The 21,030-nt window shown below is 41.1% G+C and overlaps 1 protein-coding gene across 1 annotated transcript in view; it reads left to right on the top strand.

Moving 5' to 3' along the window:
* Positions 1 to 223: 223 nt before the first annotated feature.
* LOC117257711 (poly(rC)-binding protein 4-like) overlaps positions 224 to 21,030 on the top strand; it is a 56,747-nt gene continuing 35,940 nt past the window's right edge. Inside the window, exons 1-2 of the mRNA XM_033627990.2 lie at positions 224 to 723; positions 20,495 to 20,686. Coding sequence (XP_033483881.1) covers positions 20,579 to 20,686 — 108 coding nt within the window. The 5' untranslated portion in view covers positions 224 to 723; positions 20,495 to 20,578. The remainder of the gene's footprint in view (positions 724 to 20,494; positions 20,687 to 21,030) is intronic.

Below are 21,030 nucleotides of genomic sequence, written 5' to 3'. Positions count from 1 at the left end.
AACCCAGAGACAATTTCTCTAAAGGTTTGGGGTATTTAATTTGCAGTTAACTGGAGTTTGAATATGTATATAGCTGGTAAATATGCAGTAAATTATGTGTAGCTATATTAAAAGCAGCACTAACGTTATATAAAAGGCCTTAAATTGACACCCCGGTAGGTACTGTTAATTCCTCCATTAAAACACTCCGTATGATTGAGACAAGATACGCAGATTTCCGAGCAGTCTGATTGATTCTGCAAATGTAATTTCCCCGGTCATGGCATGATTTCACACCGCGCACAAGCTCACTGATCCTCAATGTGTCAATCTGCGCTGCGACGCACAGGGAGAAGAGGCGCGCTGCGCTCCCAGCAGAGGTCCTGTGGGGACAGGATCACACCACACCGGCCGAGGCGGGGATACAAACATACCGGAGCCAGCTGAGCCAGAGGGGACTTTTTTTTATACCCAGAGAGCACTCGGTTCTCTCCTACGAGCTGCCCTCGGTTAATGGTGATCAGGGTGAGCGGGGTGGTCGCCGCCTGCATCTCTCACTGTGTGTCTCTCCCCTCCTCAGCGCACAGGCGCCCTGCACTCCAGTCTGCTGACACACCGGGAGGACAGTCCGCACTACACGTCCGCGTCATTGGACTCTATGTGGATACAAAGCCCGTGTACAACACACATCCATGGGGATACTTTAGTGGGAACTGCAGCCTGCGACCTTTTACATGAGAACAGGTAAGTGGCTCAGATTATTTCAGAAAAGGCACATTTTTGGACAGCATGTTCCCAATTCTATAACTTGAAACAGCTCTCATCCAGTGGGTGACATTCTTGATCGCTATCCACAGTCATATTCAGTGTCTTATCCCTCGATTCACAACAAACAGAGAGGCATGTATTTTTAATTTACCCTACAAGTCATTTTGATGAGCAACCACCGAATTAAAGCTAGAATCAGGCCCTTTTAACGATTTAAATTCTTCCTGTCCTTCTAAATCACAGCAGTCTCCATTGTTTTTACTTATATGAGTAGAAGCTGAAATGTTATCCTGGATCTCTAGATTCACACGAGCTGAATTAATGAAGCCATAAAGTGACTGAGGTTGTTAAATCCAGCATATGGCACAAAGTCGCCAGATGAGCAGGGGACACAGGGAGACCAAGGAGACAATTGGTCTCTTGTGTGTTGACGGTTTTATGATAATGAAAGTGGACCCGGTTGGCCAGGCCAGTCCTGAACACAAAGATCATTCTCAACAAGTCCGGTACTGTGGGCGCCTGCTTGGTGCTGAGGCAGCGAGTGTGTGTGACAGCACCATTATTCACCAAGATGCCTAATTGCATTAGTCTTACACTGGGATAGAAAAACTGTCTTGATAAGCTGACCCAAATGAAAACCAAAACCCAGGGCAGATGCTATTTGGCTGGACATGCATTAGTTACAAGAGTCACATTCGGCAGTTTAGTACACGAACACACTCTTTAACAGACAGTAATTTGTCTACAGTTTCCAAATATTTCCAGTGTTGTTTGCCAGGCAGTCACAGCCAGTAGTGAAGAAGAATTATTTTCATTTAGCACAATCAGACTTGTCAACATCTCAATTAACAATCAGGCTTCAATACAAATTAGTCTTGATGTGTCTCTTAGACTGGAGTGAAAATCTGTCCACTGTTTCCACTTCCAGCTTTAATATCACTTTAATAAATTTATCCACTTTATGAAATTCAAGAGACTGATCATCTTCACTACAAAAGAATCAATAAAAAAAGCAGCTGAAAGCAGACCAGCTGATTGATTCAGGAAATCATGCTCCTTGCTGCCTGGAGACGCTCATGAATCTTGCATGTGTGCGCCGCTCAAACAAACAGTGGATAGAAATAGGACACAATTGGAGAATTGCACATCACTTATGGGTGTAACTGTAAGCTGTTTGCGGGAGAATTCATTTAGGTGTAATGCCTTGTATGACTATTTTACTGGAGAAGTAGGAGAACATGATTCAGATTTATTTTGCCAAGCACATAACGGAGATCAATAAAGAATAGAATTTGTGTGTGTGTGTGTGTGTGTGTGTGTGTGTGTGTGTGTGTGTGTGTGGTGATGGGGGCGTCTGCTTGAGTGCATGCACACTATTTATTCCTCAACAGGGAATAGGACACACAATTTGGCTGATGTGTGAGGCACACGCATCTTTTAGAGGAGCTCCAGGGGGCACAAAGACAGACCATCATGTATTGCTGACTCTCTGTCCAAATGCAATTCCTTAATGCACTCTGAGAGTCAGAGATCTAATAAGAAGTGGAAGAGCATCTTCAATAATGAAACCCCACCTGCATCTCTGCTGCAGAGTGAGGGCTGGGGCCGAGAGGCTTCATAAATAACAGAAGCCAGACCTGACACGTGCTGCTCCAACGTCTGGGAACTGCCAATAATCCTTCTCATCTGCTAAGATGCTGTTCTTGCGGACTGAAGGCGGGGAGGGCGAAACAGACACAATGCTTAGTTTTAGTTTGCAGTCATCAAGTAATTGCAGCCCGGTGCAGCAGCAGCTTTACTCTATTAAACAGTTCTGCAGAGAGAGATCATGGATATTCAATCACCTTTTACTGACGAGAAGAGGACAGGAAGAGCTTTTAGTCATTAACAACACAGAGGAGCAGAACTGCTTCCATTGACAAAACGTCTCAAAACATTTTTCATTGGCTTGATTATTTAAAGGTTCAGTGTGTTGGGTTTAAGGGGTAAATTGGCAGACATGGAATATTCTATAATATAGTATAGTATGTTTTCTTTAGTGTATAATCACCTGACAATAAGAATTGTGGTTTTGTTACCTTAGAATGAGCTGTTTATGTCTGCATACGGAGCGGGTCCTCATCCACGGAGTCTGCCATGTTGCTTCTACAGTAGCCCAGAGCGAACAAACCAAACACTTGCTCTAGATAGGGCCATTTGTGTTTTCCTGTTTTCATGTTTTTGGGTCTTCCACTGTACAGTATTTAGAAGCCCCTTCGCATTGGAAAAACACAAATTCGTGCTTTACTTATTGTTTGTATCAATTTAAATCACCGGGTCTGTTTGTTGTGGAGAGGAGGAGACCTCTGCGGATAATTTGGCTCCCAGTAAAAACCTCCTGAACATCTGGATCTTACGTTGTCAGAGAAAAAATGTGAGCACACACTTGCAAATGCTCAGCAAGTGGGCCATGTGCGACAAAGCCAACAGCATCAGACACTGATTTATATCATGAAACAGCTTTTTCCAGTGTTTTTACCAGTTTTAACCACTAGAGGTCAAACTTATAAACATTGCATACGCACAAAATGACATTCAGACATTCAGGAGATTTTTACCAGAACCTGAACTATCTGCAGAGGTCTCTTCCTCTCCAAAACAAACAGATCCAGTGATTTAAACAGGTAAAAATACTGAGTAAAGCAGTTTTGTGTTAAAAAAAAAAAATCAGTGTTTTTCCAAAACGATCATGGCTGAAGGGCTGCTAACTACTTTTGGTGATGTGCAAAAGCGAATGGCCCTATCTAGAGCCAGTGTTTGGTTTGTTTATTCTGGGCTACTGTAGAAACATGGTGGTGCAATATGGTGATCTCCGTAGACAAGGACCAGCTCCCTGTGTAGATACAAACAGCTCATTCTATGGTCACAATAACACAGTGATTCTTATTTTCAGGTGATTACACACTAAAGAAAACACACTCAATATATTTGATTCCATTTCTGACAATATATCCCCCTAAATCCTACACACTCGACCTTTAAATCATGTCAATATCAAATCAGTCCTAAATAAATTCTGTTCTCCATCTACAAAATGTCAATTTAAAAGCCTGAAATAACCTGCAGTGCTCCTGGACTTTTTACGAGGCAAGTCAGTATCATCATCTTCACTCAGGCGTTAATTTAGATGTTGTTGTCACACGAGCGTTGTTGTGATACAAATTAATTTCCTCTCCAATATTTGAGACAAATCCCCTGTAGCAATTAACCTGCATTTGAGCAATTAACCTGTGCTTGTCGCTATCTAATAACTGCCGACTCTTGAGACTCATCTCCACTCTCTTCCAGCTTTGTCGATTGCAATAGATTTGACTTCATTATCCTTACCATGATGTAGGCTGTGCACAGAGCAAAAATCACATGAATACTTATTGATTTGTGATGCTTGCATGCAAAAAACAGTGAAGATCCCTTTGTTTTGAGACTTCTTGTTCTGCTTATGAAGGGAGCCTTTCTTCTGAAACAGAATGTGACCCTTGCCGCTGCTCTTAAGACTGACCCCACTGTCTAACAGAGCCGCGGGCTGTCCCTGCTATGAAAAGATAGCTCTGTGTTGAGCTCCAAAGATTGACCCAGCAGGCCCCGTGACTCTCCTGTTGTGTCTCGCAAAAGAGTCTCATGAGCGTGATTTATTTAGTTCAGAAGTTACCCTCTAAGAGCAGCTTTCATGCCGTCTGTACTGTACAGAGAAGCGACCGGAGAAATACGGATAGGTGTGTGCTAAGTATGCCACTCCACTGAGTAAGTGCTGTATATCAAGCGAATGAGCTAAAAGACTGCTTTCGTGACAGTAATCCGCTCTACAGTATACTAAATGGAGGTTTTCTTTCAATTGGCCATCTGCATCAGTGTGTGTGTGTCTGTTTTTGTATTGCGACCAAGAAAGAGAGAAGCCTTTTATCCCCCTCTTCAGCTGCCGAGTGCCTGAAATATTTAACAGGGACTGCACTATTTTTGGGTTTGTGCTCGGTTTGTTGAGGAGCTTATGTAATATGTAGTTTCAGCTCAACGTGCACGGGTACTGTTGTATACCAAACAACACACCAGCAGTTCGGCTAACTTAAGCGCAGCGATGCTGTAAACAATATGACTTTGCAGCCATACTGTACAGCACTGTGAAGGATACTGTACAGTGAATCGGAGCAAGGACTCCTGCACCATCTGTGCTTTGATTAATTTAATTGCTGTTTTTAATACAGTGTGTTCTACGTCAAAGGAAGCAGGGCCAGTCCACATCCTCTCAGGTTACTTGTTTCTCTGAGATATCGATCAACTCGTCTCTCTTCCCTCCAACTGTCCCCGTCTCTCCCCCTTTTCCTTCTCAATTTGTCTCCCTTCTCTCTCTCTCTCTCCCTCGCCTCTCCTTTCCTCTCTCCTCTGAGGTGTCAGATTCTCTGACTCATGCCCTGGTGTGGAGGATGGGAGGGAAGCAGGGATGAAAGAGAAGAGAGGAAAGTCATTTTGCAGATAGAGAGAGTGACCTTCATCCTGCAAGAGGGATGGGATAAAAGCTAGAGTTAATACCCTGCCAAAGTGTATTCTCCGCCATGCCAAAAAAACCATTCAGAATGATATATGGTCCTAATAGAAGCTCTCTAATAATAAGAAGCATGCCATTGTAAGTCAAGGCAAGGCAAATGACCAGAAAATTCCAGTGTCGAGTCCAGAGGGATAAACACTCTGCAGAAGTCAAACTGCATAATCGAATGAAAACAGCACTGCAGCACGTGACGCACAAAGCCAGTTAGAGATTCTCCTAAATTTACTGAAAGAGATCTACAATATGAGAAAAGACTTGTTTTACCACTGAGACAGAGCTGCAACGATTAGTCGATCAGTCAGTTAATCGATTGTCACAAAATTTTGGTCATCGATTTATCGCTTCAGTCACTTTTCAACAAAACAAGCAAGACATCTCTTTGGTTTGAGCCTCTTAAATGTGATAGTTTGCTGCTTTTCTCGGTCACACATGATGGTAATTTATAATATGCAGTGGAAATGGTTACAGAGATCAGCTGCTCATATGGATCAGAAAGCTTGGGACAGAATCATTCCTATAATGCCGTTTAAATAATTTGCTTATAAATAGTCTACTTATAGTGTTTAAGCCTTTTCATACATGACAACATATGGAAAAAAACAAACAAAAAAAAACACATTCTATTTATTTGTTTACCATAAAACTTCAATTTAAAGCCTAAATGTGAAGTCCCTTTTACTAGCCTGGTGTGGCTACACATTTTGACAAATAAACGTCTGTCTCAAATAGACGCCTGGTCAAGCAGTCCATTTTTAAAAGTTCTTTTGTTGTATAAAACCAGGTTGTTTTGCTACCCACTTGAGCTAACGTTAGTAAGCTGTTTACCTCACGCATGCAAATGTAAATGTCAGGAGATGCTACATATTGTTAGCTTGGTTAGATTCTCAATAATAAATGAATCGTTCAGTTAATTTTAGTAACACCATGATCACCAAAGAATAATTCATCCAGATTTACGGGCATGGTAAACAAGCGAGACAAAAAAACTTCTACTACATCTGAAGCCGTCATAAAGTCAAATGATGTGTCCAATCCTAAATTACCTTGTAAGTCATTCATATTCCTTTAGTCCACAAGGGTCCTTAGATCAAAAGAATCAAAAGGGTTTTTCAAATTATTTTAAGTTGTGTGTATTCTTTTAAAAGGATAAATGGTGTTGTGTTGGTATGACAGGAGTCGTAATCCTCTAGTGCTGTAATCTCTGATGCGTTATCTCTAAGAGCTAGATCAAATGAATGATTCATTATTGATATGTTACTGAAGCCTAATTATACAAGTAATATTCATGCTGGTTTAAATAAACAATTGGATTGTATTTCCCAATCTTTGCTGAGCAACAGTTTTGTGTGAAAGGAATTAAAGGCCTGTCCCAATATAGGCCTGATGAGTTCAGTAATTGAAGCAAATAATAGCCCGGGCTACTAATCAAAGTTTTGTGGTAATTTATTTTTTACCTTTCTCCCATGATACTCTGCCTCGCGGTATTGCGTCTGCGTCCAGTTGGCTACCTGACGCTAATGCTGTGTGCAGTGGAGAGGAAACTTTATGAAAATTTCATATTGTAATGTAGGTGACCTAAATATTTTTTAAAATATGCTGAAAATGTTAAAAAAGGAAGTAAATTTTACATTGAAAACCATGGATAAAATTAGCAGCGCTGTGCACTGTTTGTTTTTGCACATTTTCAATCCGTCATTAGTGTAGTTAGCATACATTACTGTAGCTCGGAGGGCAGACTTGGCATGTTTACTATATTATGTGATTGTCGCTGTCGTCCTCAGCCTCTTGCCAAACTCTGTTCAAACTCTCAAACACTATAGACCGTTTAAAGTTGTCTTACAGCTGCTGGGAAAAGACATTGGTATTCCACTTGGAGTCCAAGTCCAGCCACTACTGCATGAAAGCAGCTTATAAAAAGCTGAACTTTGGTCCTCCTGAACTGATATACAGTGTGGGAAATGTCGACATAAGTTTGAGAACCTTGCGGGTCAATAATAGGTTGTTACCTTCGAAAAGGTACAAGTCAGAAATAAAAGTCTACCACTTCCCTGAAGAAATGATTCAGCGCAAAGTGTGGATTGCAGCGGTCCAAACAAATAACTGGACACCATCAGGAAACTCCAGGGTCTGTAGTGTTCATTTCATTACCACTAAATTTGAATTAAAGAATGAAAATAAGAAGACAGACACCAAAATGTCTTGTCATTGCATTCATAGCATCCGTTAACACTCGCTCGCCAACAGTCTACAGAGGGAGAAAGGAGCATTTGTATTTGTGTGTGCCGTGTGTCTGTTTTGTCATTTTCATTTTCCAGAACACTGCAGAACTTACTGGTGATGAAATGAGCGCCACAGGCCCTGCAGTTTTCCAGCAGCGTCCAGTTCTTTTTTTTTTTGATTGCTACAATTCATACTTTGCGCTGGTTCTTTAGGGAAGTGATTGACTCTTATTTCTGACATCAAGCTTGTATCTTGCGAAAGGGAACAACCTACCATTGAGCAGCAAGGTTCCATTTCCAACAGTGTGTATTTCAGTTCAGGAGGACTAAAGTTTGGTGTTTCATATACTGCTTTCATGCAGTAGTGGCTCGACTGGGAGTCTAAGTGGAACAACAATGTAATTTCCTTGCAACTGAAAGACACCTTGAAACAGTCTGTATGGGAAAAAAGTAAGTAATGGTCAAATATTTGTCGACAGGAAGGCAATCCAGGCAAAACATATAGGAAAACAAGGAGGGAAAATATTAAAAAGCCTTTATTGTAGGGGCTAAATCATTAAAAGAGCCAATATGTTTCGACCAATGCAGGTCTGCGTCAGGGCTTTCAAAACTTAACAGATATGGCCCCACTTACAGTATGTAGTGGCGGGAACCAATCAGAGGCCATCACATGACCCATATAATGGCATGGCAGGTGAAACTAGACATTAAGGGGAAAATAGCAATTTAATAAAGAACACAGAGTGACATCACACCCATCTTAACACATGAGAAAAATGGTGAGGCTTGTAGAAAAAAAATTACAAATCACAAAAAACATGTGAAGTCTATATCCAAATATAGTCGAATATTTTTATTGAACAGTGACACCTGATTCAATTGATGTGTTTCTGAGTCGGATACAGCCCTCCACTTATAATGATCAGTTTGACCCACACAGATGTGACCACTGTATTTGAATTTTGGACTGATTGTTGGATAAAACAAGAAATTTGAAAACTAATTTTAATATTTTCTGATATTTTACAGACTAAACAATCCATAGAGAAAATAATCTGCAGATTAAGATAGTGAAAGTTAGCATTAGCCCTAAACTGAGATGAGGACAGCCAAATGACAAGTGTGCGGTGTACAGGCTCAGGCCACACTGGCCCCATGCTTACTAAAGCCAGTGTAAATAAAGGCTCAGACGGTGTCACTGTATGTCTGGAACCAGCAGCCTCTTGGGAGATAACAATTGACAGCCCAGAAAGACACGGCCCCGTAAGGTTCATTATCTGTGTGTTTGTGTTGTTTTCATCCCCGCTGGCAATAATGAGAGGGAGGAAGAAACTGGGGTTTACCTAATGAGGAGACGGGATCCTTTGTGAAAACAACACTTGATCAATGTATGTTTCTCGCACAGTGGCCATGTTCTTTCAAGGGTATTCTCTTATTAATAACCGTCGAGTCAGAACTAACTAACTAAATACCGCTCCATCCCGACAGTCGCACAAACTGATGGCTTAGGGTAGACCGCCATAATGGAGTGTCAGTTATGCTCCTGTTGATTAGCTATTGGATTCACTCATGGTTATGCAGATTCTGCAGCCAGACTGACATGATTGTAAATTGCTGTGACAAGAACAAGTCCTGAAAGTATTGATCCGTGCCACTTTGAGATATGACAGACTTTGCAAATGTAACTGTTTCTGCTAATAATTTGTGGCTCCTGAGCTGCCGTCGCGTGCAGAAAGTGCAGTGACAGTTGTTATGACGGAGAGAAATAATCTGCCTTTGTGTAAAGATAAGAGACTTTTAGTTCAGATATAGTCAAAAAGATGTTTGGGCGATGAGGAAGATATTACAGTATTTTGTTATAAATAAAAACCAACTGGATGGCGCTCCAAATTCATCATGTCAGCCAGAAATCCCACACAGTTTTGGAAGATGCTTAGAAATTCCTACATCAGTGATTTTGTCACAGCACTTCGAATTAGAAACTTTCACTGCAACTGTTCAGCAGATTTGTTTAAACAATCTGCAGGAAATCTTGTTGTTTTATTCACTCAGATGAGAGATTAAACAGACAGTGCTTTGGGGGGTAATCTTATCAGCCCACATTTAGGTGCAGTGGCTGCAGTGAACGCGGCTGTTGGCCTCCACTCTGCTGCAGAGAAGCCGAGCTGGCTCCAGGAGCAGCAGGCAGCCCAGGGGTCTGATAACCCTCTCTGGGGCCCTGTGGTTGACAGGCGGCTCGCACTGCAGGCTGACACGGTTATGCTTTAACACCAGATGAAGCCGGCGGCTGATAGGAGAGGACAGTCCCCTCTGCCCCGAGGGCTGACCCCTCCCATTATATGTGACAGAGCTGAGACAGACACGCTGAGAGATGAAACACTGCTCTTTAATTTCAAGCCTCTCCTGTTTCACAACTGGAGCCCTCTCCTCCTGTCTCTTTTCTTTTCTCTCTCGTCTCAGTGGAGAGACCGTGGATGTGCAGCCATGGTGAAGAAGCCTTTTTATACTTAAAACAAGAGCTTTTTGGTCTTAAAGTGTCCTATAATAAAGATTAAAAACCTAATCGAAATCACAATATGGCCTCTGCAATTTTTTTAAATTGCAGGAGCTGGAATATTTGTGAACAGCGAATGTGTGTCAAAATACCATTTTTTGAATATTGTCTTGCAGCCTACACACCATATGGCCTACACACCATACGCTACAGACTAAAGTAAACATCTTTGTTTGGTACAGATCCCTGCAAAAATCAGACCAGATTCATTTTAATATGCTTTTCAGTGAAAACGAGGATAACTGCACTATCAGGCAAAATAATCACAATTAGATATTTTTTCAAAATCATTCAGCCCAACGTCAGAATATGTATATTGAACTCAAACCACCAGAAAATCTATCCTTTTCAATCAGCTTCTGACTACAGTATTATCCATGTGGTCTTTCCTGAACACAGTTTTCTGTCAAAGTCTTGGTTTCAATCATAGACTGTATAATGGACATAGCCACTGTAACAGTCCCATTTTGAAGCCTTGACTTCGGCAATTTGGCCGTCGCCATCTCAGATTTTTTGGATTTAGACCAAATTTAGAAGAGAATGTGAAGATGGGAAGGAACAAAGGGTGAAGTGATGACTTGGAGACAGCCTGTCACTCACGGCGGCCCACCCTTAATCATGCGTAACTTTAAGCCTTAACTTCAAATGGCTGAGTTATGGAAAAATTCATCCCCTGTACCGTTGTCAGAAATGTTTAAATGAATGATTGAGACCAAAATACATTTTTGTAGCGGGCTATAAACATGTTTATTTCTGCTGTAACGCTGGGAATTTTAACATGGAGGTCTATGGGGATTGACTTGCTTCTGGAGCCAGCCTCAAGGGGCCATTCAAAGAACTGCAATTTTTGGCACTTCCACGTTGGCTTCATTTTTCAGCCCTGGAGGTTGTCGCTTGGTTTCATTGCATAGATTTCTATATTTCTCCTCTCGGTGGATTAAACTGGGCGGGGTTCAGTTGGGAAAAAGAGATGTCACATATTCCGTTGCACCAGTCAGAATTTGGCAAAATTTTAATTACGATTTGATGACAGTTATGGGTTGTTTGCTGAAGCTGCACCTTCAATCAATGCACTCACACAGTCCTGAGGAAGCAGATTACCTTTGTCTCTGTTACATTGTACTAAGTCATGAACGTTAAATGTAACCGAGAAAAAAGATCTGAAACCAGTTCTCAGGGGCAAGGAGGTTTAAAGGGACAGTTCACTTCAAAATCAAAAATACAGATTTTTCCTCTTACGTCACATCGGATTTATCAGTCTAGATTTTTTTGGTGTGAGTTGCTGAGTTTTGAACATATCGGCCGTAGAGATGTCTGTCTACTCTTGAATATAATGGACCTAGATGGCCCTTGGCTTGTGGTGCTCAAAGCACCAAAAAAATAAGTTTGAAAAACACAACACTAATGAGTCTTTCCAGAAATCATGACCTCACTCAAGATAATCCACAGACCTTGTTGTGAGCAGTTTCATGTAGCAACTATTTCCATTGACTCACACCAAAACAACTGAGCCCTTTCATGCATGGTGGCCACTACAGCGGTGAGATGGTTGGAAGCCATTTTGAACCAGCTAAGTTGTAGTATCATGTCCCGACCATTACGTGGTAAACCCCCAAAGCTTGTCTACAATTCCATTTCATTTTTGTCCAAGTAACGCTTATATTGCTTGGTGGTTTTAAGATATTGCATCATAAATTCAAGTGGTGGAGGGAAGAGTTGAGGCACAAAGTACCTCAGGAATAACTGTTGAATTCTTTTATTTTCACAAAAACCAAAAAGGCAAAAAATAAATAAATAAATAAATAGATAAAAGATGAAAGAAATTCAGGATATTGGATTTTTTGCTGATATCTGACATGCCGATATGTAACAACTCATTTGGCCAATAACCGATACTGATATAACCACTTTTTCCCCCACCTGATTTCAGTGATCGTCAAGTCTCTTCTGTGGTGGAATTAACATCATACTATGCATGCATACTCTTATCACGATGGCCCACCAGCGGATGGAGACATGAAATACAAAGCTTTTTAATGTATGTAATAGTCAATCATCGTAAAAAGAAAATTAACACACATTATGCTCCAAAGGGTATACAAGTCTCTTCACTGCAGTGGTCACCATGCATCACTGGTATAAAAAGTGATTCAATGGAACTCATGGGTTGAACTGTCCCTTTAAGGTGTGCTTCATTTCCACAGGCGTTTTATGTTGCACATAGAGTCGTCTCTGCTACGCAGCTCGGCTCATAAAGCAATATTACTGATGAATCCCAGCATGACTTATGGCTGTGATGCTGTTAGAGCTAATCCAAACATACAGACCCCTCTGTGAATATTTCATTCACATGGAATTGAGTTCATTTAATCAAGAAGACTCTGCATCAAGTCGTAATTCTGCTGAAATGTAGGTATTCTTTTAAATGTGCAGTCATTAGCTGTGTTAGTCCAATACTTTTTGGAGCTTCTACACATACTCTCAGATACAGTGTGTAGTCAAATTCATAGACAGACACTCCAAATGGTTTGTTTACATGTGTTTGTTCTCTTGTGTTTGCTCTTGTGTGCACACGTTTGTTCCCTGAGGATCTCATTTGAGTTTGGAGGAGACTCCGACTGGCTGACCACTGATGAGGGGGAGCCCATTGAGGGCTCCCTCACTTGTGCTGTCTGAGATTTTTCATCATTTAGGAGGTGACGCTCTCATTGTGTCATCCCATGTACTCAAACATGGCAGCATTTTGAGTGTGCTCGTGACAGACAGACGCAGGAGAAGTCCTCCTGTGGAACTTCTGAGCAGATCAAAGCCTGTTTGCTCCTGTGTTTCAACGGGACAATTTCCGCCTATGTGTGTGTGTGAATTGTTGCCTTCTTTCATCCCAGCAGCTGTATGAGAGTTTGTTTTGGTGCACACAGACCTGTGAATGTGGCTGTCTCCATGTGTGTGAATGGTCTCTCACCTCCTGCCCTCACCATGCGCGTGTACACACGTTGACACCCTCTCACTTACTGCTGTATGCGTGCCCACCCGGGGGGGACACCCTATCCTCTCTGCCTCTCCCTGTGTTTATCGAGCGGACACTCAATACCCCCGACCCCCTGTATGTACTATATGCAGAAGGGAACCCTGTTTCTGTCTTTCACCATGGAGACCAGGCATGTCCTCATTCCTTCTTCATTTCCTGTAAGCTAGCCCACAGCCGTCTGTTTGTCAGTTGTGTGAGGGACATGGTTGTCTCTGAACAGGTGTCCAGTCCTCTAGACAAGCGGGTTGTACAACATCCTTTTCATCTCGACACACTCTCTGGAGTGGATGCTCCCGAAAACATGGCAAGAAAAAACTATTGCTAGCGGCTGTCAAGGGATGTATGTCGGCTGCTTTTATCCGTGACATCTTTGATGTGTGCATCACAGAAATAGGACCAAGAAAACAATCCTTTCAATATCTTAAAGAATAATTCTTGTTCATTGCATCTTTTGGTAATAAACTGGACCTTATTTTTGTTCCTGGCATGATTCCTATCTGTAATTATAACACTGAGCCTAGGGCCGGGGGATAGGGGAAAAATTCAGGATGTTTTTAACCAAATACCTCAATATGAATATTACAACAGTATTGTAGGTTTGACTAATGGTGCTTTCACAAAATATTTATACAATGAGATTTTGATAAATAATCATCAGTAATGTGGAGATAATGATTAAGTGGGTAAAGGCAAATAATAGAATAGCTAGAACAGTCTGGTAAGTTCAGAAAATTACATCACTTTACTGTAATGTAGCCTTTAAAACCAGGAAAAGACGACACGATATTCAATATCTGAAAAGATATGGTTTCATTTCCTGATATGGATATATTAAAGATATATTGCCCAGCCCTAAGTAAGCCAGAGAAGCACATATTTATATCTGGTTAATTGTGTATGCTATTGCATGTTATACATACTATATAACATTTTTTTCTGATATCAGTGAAGCTCACACAATAGTTTTATGCATCTTTTGAAAAGAGTATTACAAGTAGACTATGCTCTGTGTTTGTTTATATTTGGTATTATTCCTTTAAGAGCTGCAACTAAGGGTTATTTTCATGATTGATTAATCATGCAATTATGAAACACACAAAAGTAGCTTTAAAAAAACACATATTCCAGTTTCCCAGAATCAATGATATCTTCAAATATCATGTTTTGTCTGAACAACACTTCAAAAGTTAAAGATATTTTATTTCCTGTAATATATGACAAAGAAAAGCGGTAGATCTTCACATTAAAGAAGTTGGAACTGGCAAATTTCTGGCATTTTTGACTGAAAAATGACATTTAATTTACAATTAAAGGTGTACTATGCAGGATTTTCCCAAAAAAGAATGTGTAGACTCATACAAAATTCATCAGTCATCACTTATGACCCACCATAGGTGTGTGCGGCTGTTATTATCTGCAGAGACTCTACCCTCTGCTTGTATTTGTTTCTTATTTTGCTGTGTTATGGAGTCAGGACGTTCCTGAGCACAGCATGCAGGTGAGTTCAGGACTTTATAAAAAGGTAGCGAGCATAAACAGCACACGTCAAAGAGAGAGCTACAGAAATTGGGAACACAGCACAAAAAATAAAAAATAAAAAAATACAAATTTAGTGAGGCAAAACACCAAGCGGAGTGAATCTGGGGCTGGCTATCACTTTCATATTTGCCAGCAATATTGTTTATAAACAGTGACTGATAATTCCTGCATAGTATGCCTTTAATCAATTCTCAATATCGTTGCAGATTAATTTTCCTTTTATAAGTTAATTGCTTTGTCTTTTCAGCAGAAATTTGTTCCCTGAGTATAAACTGCAAGGAGATACAAGCCTGCACAATATGAGGAAAATATGTTGTATGAAATAACGTTGTTGAATAATGTGGCAACGACATACTAAACTGATATTTAAGTGTACTCAGTTGTGCCTTATTGCTGCTTTCAGTATACTGCTAAAATACAACAAATTGCTTGTTTAATTAAAATAAAAGGAAATTATTTCCAACATTATTTTACTGAACAGATTGAACATTGAACATAAAAGGCAGCAAGAAATAAAAAGAATAACATTTATATTTTAATGTGCAGCTTTCGACTAAAACTCTCTTTTAACTAAGTCAGTCCCTGAGTGCATCACAGTCTTTCATGGCATGTAAGCGCAATTTCACATTTAAGAAACGATATAAGACAGAAATGATGAAAAAAATATAGAGACCAAATTGTGATAAACCGTAATTCTCCTTTACTATTGTTTAAACTTATTTTTAATTAGTCAACAGCAGACTGACCACTTGCCTCTTCTGGCCATTTGTTTTTGTGTCAGTCATTTGGTTTGACAAAGTCATGCCTAATTCAGTGTATATAAAGATGAATACACGCAGTGACTCATAACGAGGAGCCCCTGCATACTGGATTCAGTCAGGCAGAGCAGGACCAAGGTTACACAGTCAGTGACAGAGGCGCAGGACAGTGGATTTGCTCTCCGCCTCTCGCTCCTGTTCTGACTGTATTTTGGCAGCCTGGCGCTGCAGTCTGCACTTTGCTAATTCCTTGTTCTGAGTTACCAGGTCTAATTTAGAACAGAGGGGCTCTGTTCATCCTGGAACGCTGCTGCTGCTTGGGACTCTGGAAATGAGGGAGTTCAGAAACTCTCCGCCCTCACACAGACACAGAGCACATGCCTTGTTATCAACCCACAGAGCGGCACATAATGATCCCTCCAACCATTAGCTCCTAATGCAATAAAGTGCCAACATTTTAGCCGTGCCCTTCAGTGCCTAAACATAATGAAGTTAGCCCACAAGTTGCACAAATGTGCTCTGCGATAATACGTGTGCAGGATGCATCGATCAAGCTTAAAGTCATGATTACTCTGCCTTATATCTGTAGCTAACAGCAAGCAAAACATTCCCATTTTTGTTTATCTCCAGTCAACCCCAAGGGCTTTGTTTGATATTTATGGAAATTGTATGGAGATGAGCTTCTAACTGATAGTTTTGTAAGTCAATGAAATGAGCACCTCTCTCAAAAAAAAGCAGAGGAAGTTTGATTTGGTGCAATCTAATCCAGGAAAATGACACTTTGCTCCACTTACTACCACATTTTGATGGGCTGGCGTGTCAGACTGCACCATGGCCATGGAGGGGAATATAAAGCCCATACAGGCAGTCAAGCTCTGTGGGTTCTTAAGAAGTGAGCATTATAACGTGTCTTTGCAAACATCTAGTGCATGAATAAATCAGCGAAGCAGCAATGGCCTTGTGCACTGAGCAAAAGCAATAAACCTGCCTACAACAAGTCTCTCAGGAATTGGATCTCATCTAAAATAACACCCATTTATTAAACATGATCTCCTCACATAGCTCACCAAATCTACAGACAGCATGCAGATTTAGAAAAGACACACACATATGCCAGGCGGCGTCAGTAGGATTGCAGCAGTGGGCTGGTGCACAGCGGATCTGTAGGCTGGTTGGAATTCACTTGGCAGACAAACAAATGGCCTTGATGAGTCAAAGAGCAGAGTCTCTTATTGTGTTGTTACTGAATATTAGTGTTAAAATCGTGAGCCATGACGATAAAGGATTCCTCTGATCTCAAATGTCTGAAAAGATGCATTAAAATCAAATGCATTTTATTGAAGCATTAAAAGCAGAGCTGAAGCAAGTCAATGAGGACTGGACCCAAATATTCAACTATATATATATATAAATATTAGTTTGTCTGTTTCAATTTTGGGTTTTGAATATTTGTATTTGGTTGTTTTTCTTGAGAAATGACAATAAAGAAATGGTAAATAAATATAAATCATAGTGTTTCCCACCACAATGTCAGCATTACTATTTAAAATGAGTAAAATCTTATTTCAGTGTCGTTGCTGTGAGCACACAAAATGAAAAACACACACTCATGTGCCCTTACACACAGAATATCAATGAGATTATGAACATGACTCCACTGAACAGAGCTCACTCTTTGTAGACACTGATAGAAGAAATGTAGTCATGTTACAGGCATGTCTTGCGCTACTAGAGCACCAGCAAGTCTCTGCTGAATGATGGGATTATGTGCTTCACCCTTTAATATCTTTACAAATGGATTTACTGTTTATTACGTTTTTGTGTATTGTTTGGACCCAAATGTTTTATTTGTTTGTGTCAATGAAATAACCAACTAACTAACTAGAGCTGGGCGCGGTGTATTGATTCACTCAGCCTCTCCTTGACCCTGTTTCTTTCTTTCTCTCTGCTGTTAATCATGAGAGCTTCACTCTATGCTGGAGTCAGCTGCTGAGAGTCCACCCGCACACACACTAAGGCTAACTGTTAGCATCACACAGCCAGTTAACTGTTAATTAGCTGTTTAACAAGAGAGTCGAGCCATCTCAGTGTTGGTGTGAGTTTGTTGGGACAGCTTTGAATAAGCTTTGAATGTCCGCTGTTGATTTCTACCGAAGCTCTGAAGCCCAAAAAAAAAAATGATATTCCTGACAGCCCGTGTTGATTATTAGTACAGAAATTAATCAGCAACCACTGTGATGATTCATTAATTATTTTAGTGATTTTTATCTACACTGGCAGCATGGCTCCGGAGATGGCAATGTCAGTCACTTGTCCTGTCCCCCACTTTGGTCTAGATTGAAATATCTCAACATTTCCTTGATGGACTGGCACCAAATATTATCCAGACAATCATGATAAAACCAAATCATCAGAATAAATGGTGGCATGTTGTAAGTTTCTGCCATCCACAGATACTAGGGATACCCGACATTGGATTGTTTTTTTTTGCAGATGTACAATACACCAATTATAACAACTCATTTGGCTGATAACCAATATCGATACAACATGCTCCCTCAACTCCGTGTTTACCCAGAGCCATGTTTGCTCAGCCCTATGTTCCCTAAGCCCTGTGCTCCCTCAGCCATGTGTTTCCTTAGCCCTATGTTTCCTCAACACTATATTCCCTCAAACATATGATGTCTTGCCAAAAAAATAACCCATTTTGTTTGTTGGTCTCAAACAGTGGTCTGCAACTTGGCAGGCCTGTTCCTCAAGCCTGTGTTCCCTTAACCCTAAATTCACTCAGCTCTATGTTCTCTTAACCCTATGTTCTCTCAGCCCTGTGTTTGTTCAGCCCTATGTTCCCTTAGCCCTGTATTTTCCCAACCCTGTGTTCCCTCAGCTCTATGTTCCCTTAGACCTATGTTCCCTCAGCCCTATGTTCGCACAGCCCTATGTTCCCTTAATCCTATGTTTGCTCAGCCCTTTGTTCTCTCAGCACTGTTACTTTAGCCTTATGTTCCCTCAAACCTATGTTCCCTCAACACAGTGTCCCCTCAACGCCATGTTTGCTCAGTTCTATGTTGCCTTAGCCTTATGTTCGCTCAGCCCAGTGTTCTTTCAGATCTGTGTTCCCTCTGCCCTATGTTCCCTCAGCCCTATGTTCCCTCAGCTCTATGTTCCCTCAGCCCTGTGTTTGCTCAGCCTTATGATCTCTCAACCCTATGTTCCCTCGGCCCTATGCTCCTTCAGTCCTATGTACCCTTAGCCCTATGTTCCCCCAGCCCTTGGTTCCCCCGATCAACCTCTGCCAATGAGGTAATATTTTCGCTGCTTTAATAAGCTGGGCAACCCTAACCCAGTTATGGTAGGGCCAGCTGCGATGCTGAGGGAACACCGGGCCTAATTTGGGATGGAAAAAAAGTTCATTAGAGAACATAGGTTTGGGGTACCATAGGGTTGAGGGAACACTTGGCTGACCCTGATGGGACTGCTGGATTGGTGCCCAGGTGATGTATCAAAACACTTTGATTACCCCCAGATAGTGTTCCCATTGTGCGTGTTAGCAGTAGCATGACAGTAGCCTCTTCTCATCTTGTTTTCTTCAGAGTCAGTGTGGCTAAGCTAACCCACTTGGTCTGACAGAACCCCTCAGGATCTGACATCAGAGAGGGTGGAAGGAGAAGGTTTTCTCGGAGTACACCAGCAGCTTCAGTCCTGCTTAATTAAAAATGCCTAACATTCTCTGGATCCGGCTCCCCGGATGTGTTGCTTTTTGTCTGCTTATGTGACAGTAAACTGAATCTGTTTGGGTTTTGGACTATTGGTTGGACAAAAATAAAACAGCCATCTGAAGATTCCACTTTAGGTTTCTGGGATATTGTGATGACTATTTCATGACATAATAAAATAAATAAAGAAAATAATTATTAGTTGCAGCCCTAATGTGAAGCCTTTGTCCCATCTCTCCTTGCCTTTAAGTTCTGCTAATCACAGAGCATCTACAGAGTAGCTATGTTTATGCATCACATATATATATCTGTCTCCTTCCCCTGTCCCAGCTGACAAATGTAAGCAAATATAAATCAAGAGGAAACATGAATGATTCCATGAACTAATTATACACATCACGCTGAGACTGAGCAACCAGGTGACTCACACATTAATCATCATACCGTATGTCACATTACTGACATGCACGTAGCCGATACCACATTGTCATTCCGGGATCAGCACAGACGCTCCTCATTCGCTGTCTGCGTATAAATTCTGCCCATTTTTTTTTTCCTCTCCTGCTGACTGTGATTGAGCAGATAAAAACCAGGTCCCTAAAGAAATTCCAAACATTTTCAGGTTTATGAGAACTGTTTCGAATTGAATTTGATTAACTTTGTATGAATCTCACACCACGCTCGGCTGAAAGGAAATTTCAATTTTTTTTTTGCATCCAATTTCACAAATCACTCAACTCGCTGTGAGAGGAACCGCTTGTCAGTTAATGAAGATACACAGATAGAGTGTTACTCATCGATGGCCACCCACAGTCTGTTAGGACCCCGAAGCTCTGATGAGATGCAACACCGCTGACACTGCTGGTGCTTCTGGTCAATATCCTGCACACACAATGCTCTTCATTATGACTTTGTTATGAATCACCATCAATATTACATTGACTCTAACTAATGAAGAAGTTCCTCACAGAGATATTTGATTCCAGCACGCTTTCAGAGGCCTCTCAGTGGTATAAATGAATTTGATTTCGGCTTTGATTTGTCCTCTGTTCATCTGAATGCCTTTGATCTCCGGGAATTATCATTCAGTCAACAATGCAGTTAGATACAGCACACAGTTTCTGAGGAATGAATTAGAACACAGCCATTAGTTTAATAGTGGCACATTATGTTCAGTGAATAATGACACTGTATTTCCTGTGTGTGTGTGTGTGTGCACAGGAGCTACATCTTGGGTGCAAACAATGGAGTATGTGAGCATGGATGTATATGTATGTGACCTGATTTTCACATTCCTTTAGGGGCATGGATATTCTTTTTAAAATGATCAATATTTTATTTTATTCCCTCTCAGAGCGGCACTGAAGGACCTCGGAGAGCCAGAGAACGAGCGCTGGCCTTCGTCTGTGACTGTGTGACCAGCGAATGAGCCTTGTTCATGCGTCTCCCTGCGTGCCACTCCCACATCACTATGAACTGTGAGCAGGACTTTGCAGACGGGGGCTTGGGAGTGACCCTCACACTACGACTGCTCATGCATGGGAAGGTACGCGCCTCCTGCTCACATTGTTTATGAATGATTGAATTGCATGCTGCAGAACATAGGAGCCCTCTTTAGCATAACATCTGTCACCACATTGTGAATTATACACCAGATATGTATATAGAAATTAAAAAATAATTAAATGCTACTATATGGATTATAAATGTTTTAGCTTTTCAAAGGAGGAGTGTGTAGGATTTAGTTGCATCTAGCAGTGAGGATTGCAGATTGCAACCAGCTGAAACTTCTTCCATGTGCCAAGCGTGAACTCCCCGTTACAATTCCTTCAGTGTTCTTTATTCAGGAGGAGCCAGATTATCCGCAGGTCTCTTCCTCTCCAAAACAAA

This window comes from Epinephelus lanceolatus, chromosome 8, assembly GCF_041903045.1.
Source record: "Epinephelus lanceolatus isolate andai-2023 chromosome 8, ASM4190304v1, whole genome shotgun sequence".
Classification (NCBI taxonomy): domain Eukaryota; kingdom Metazoa; phylum Chordata; class Actinopteri; order Perciformes; family Serranidae; genus Epinephelus; species Epinephelus lanceolatus.
This window is presented reverse-complemented; position numbering and strand designations above follow the sequence as displayed.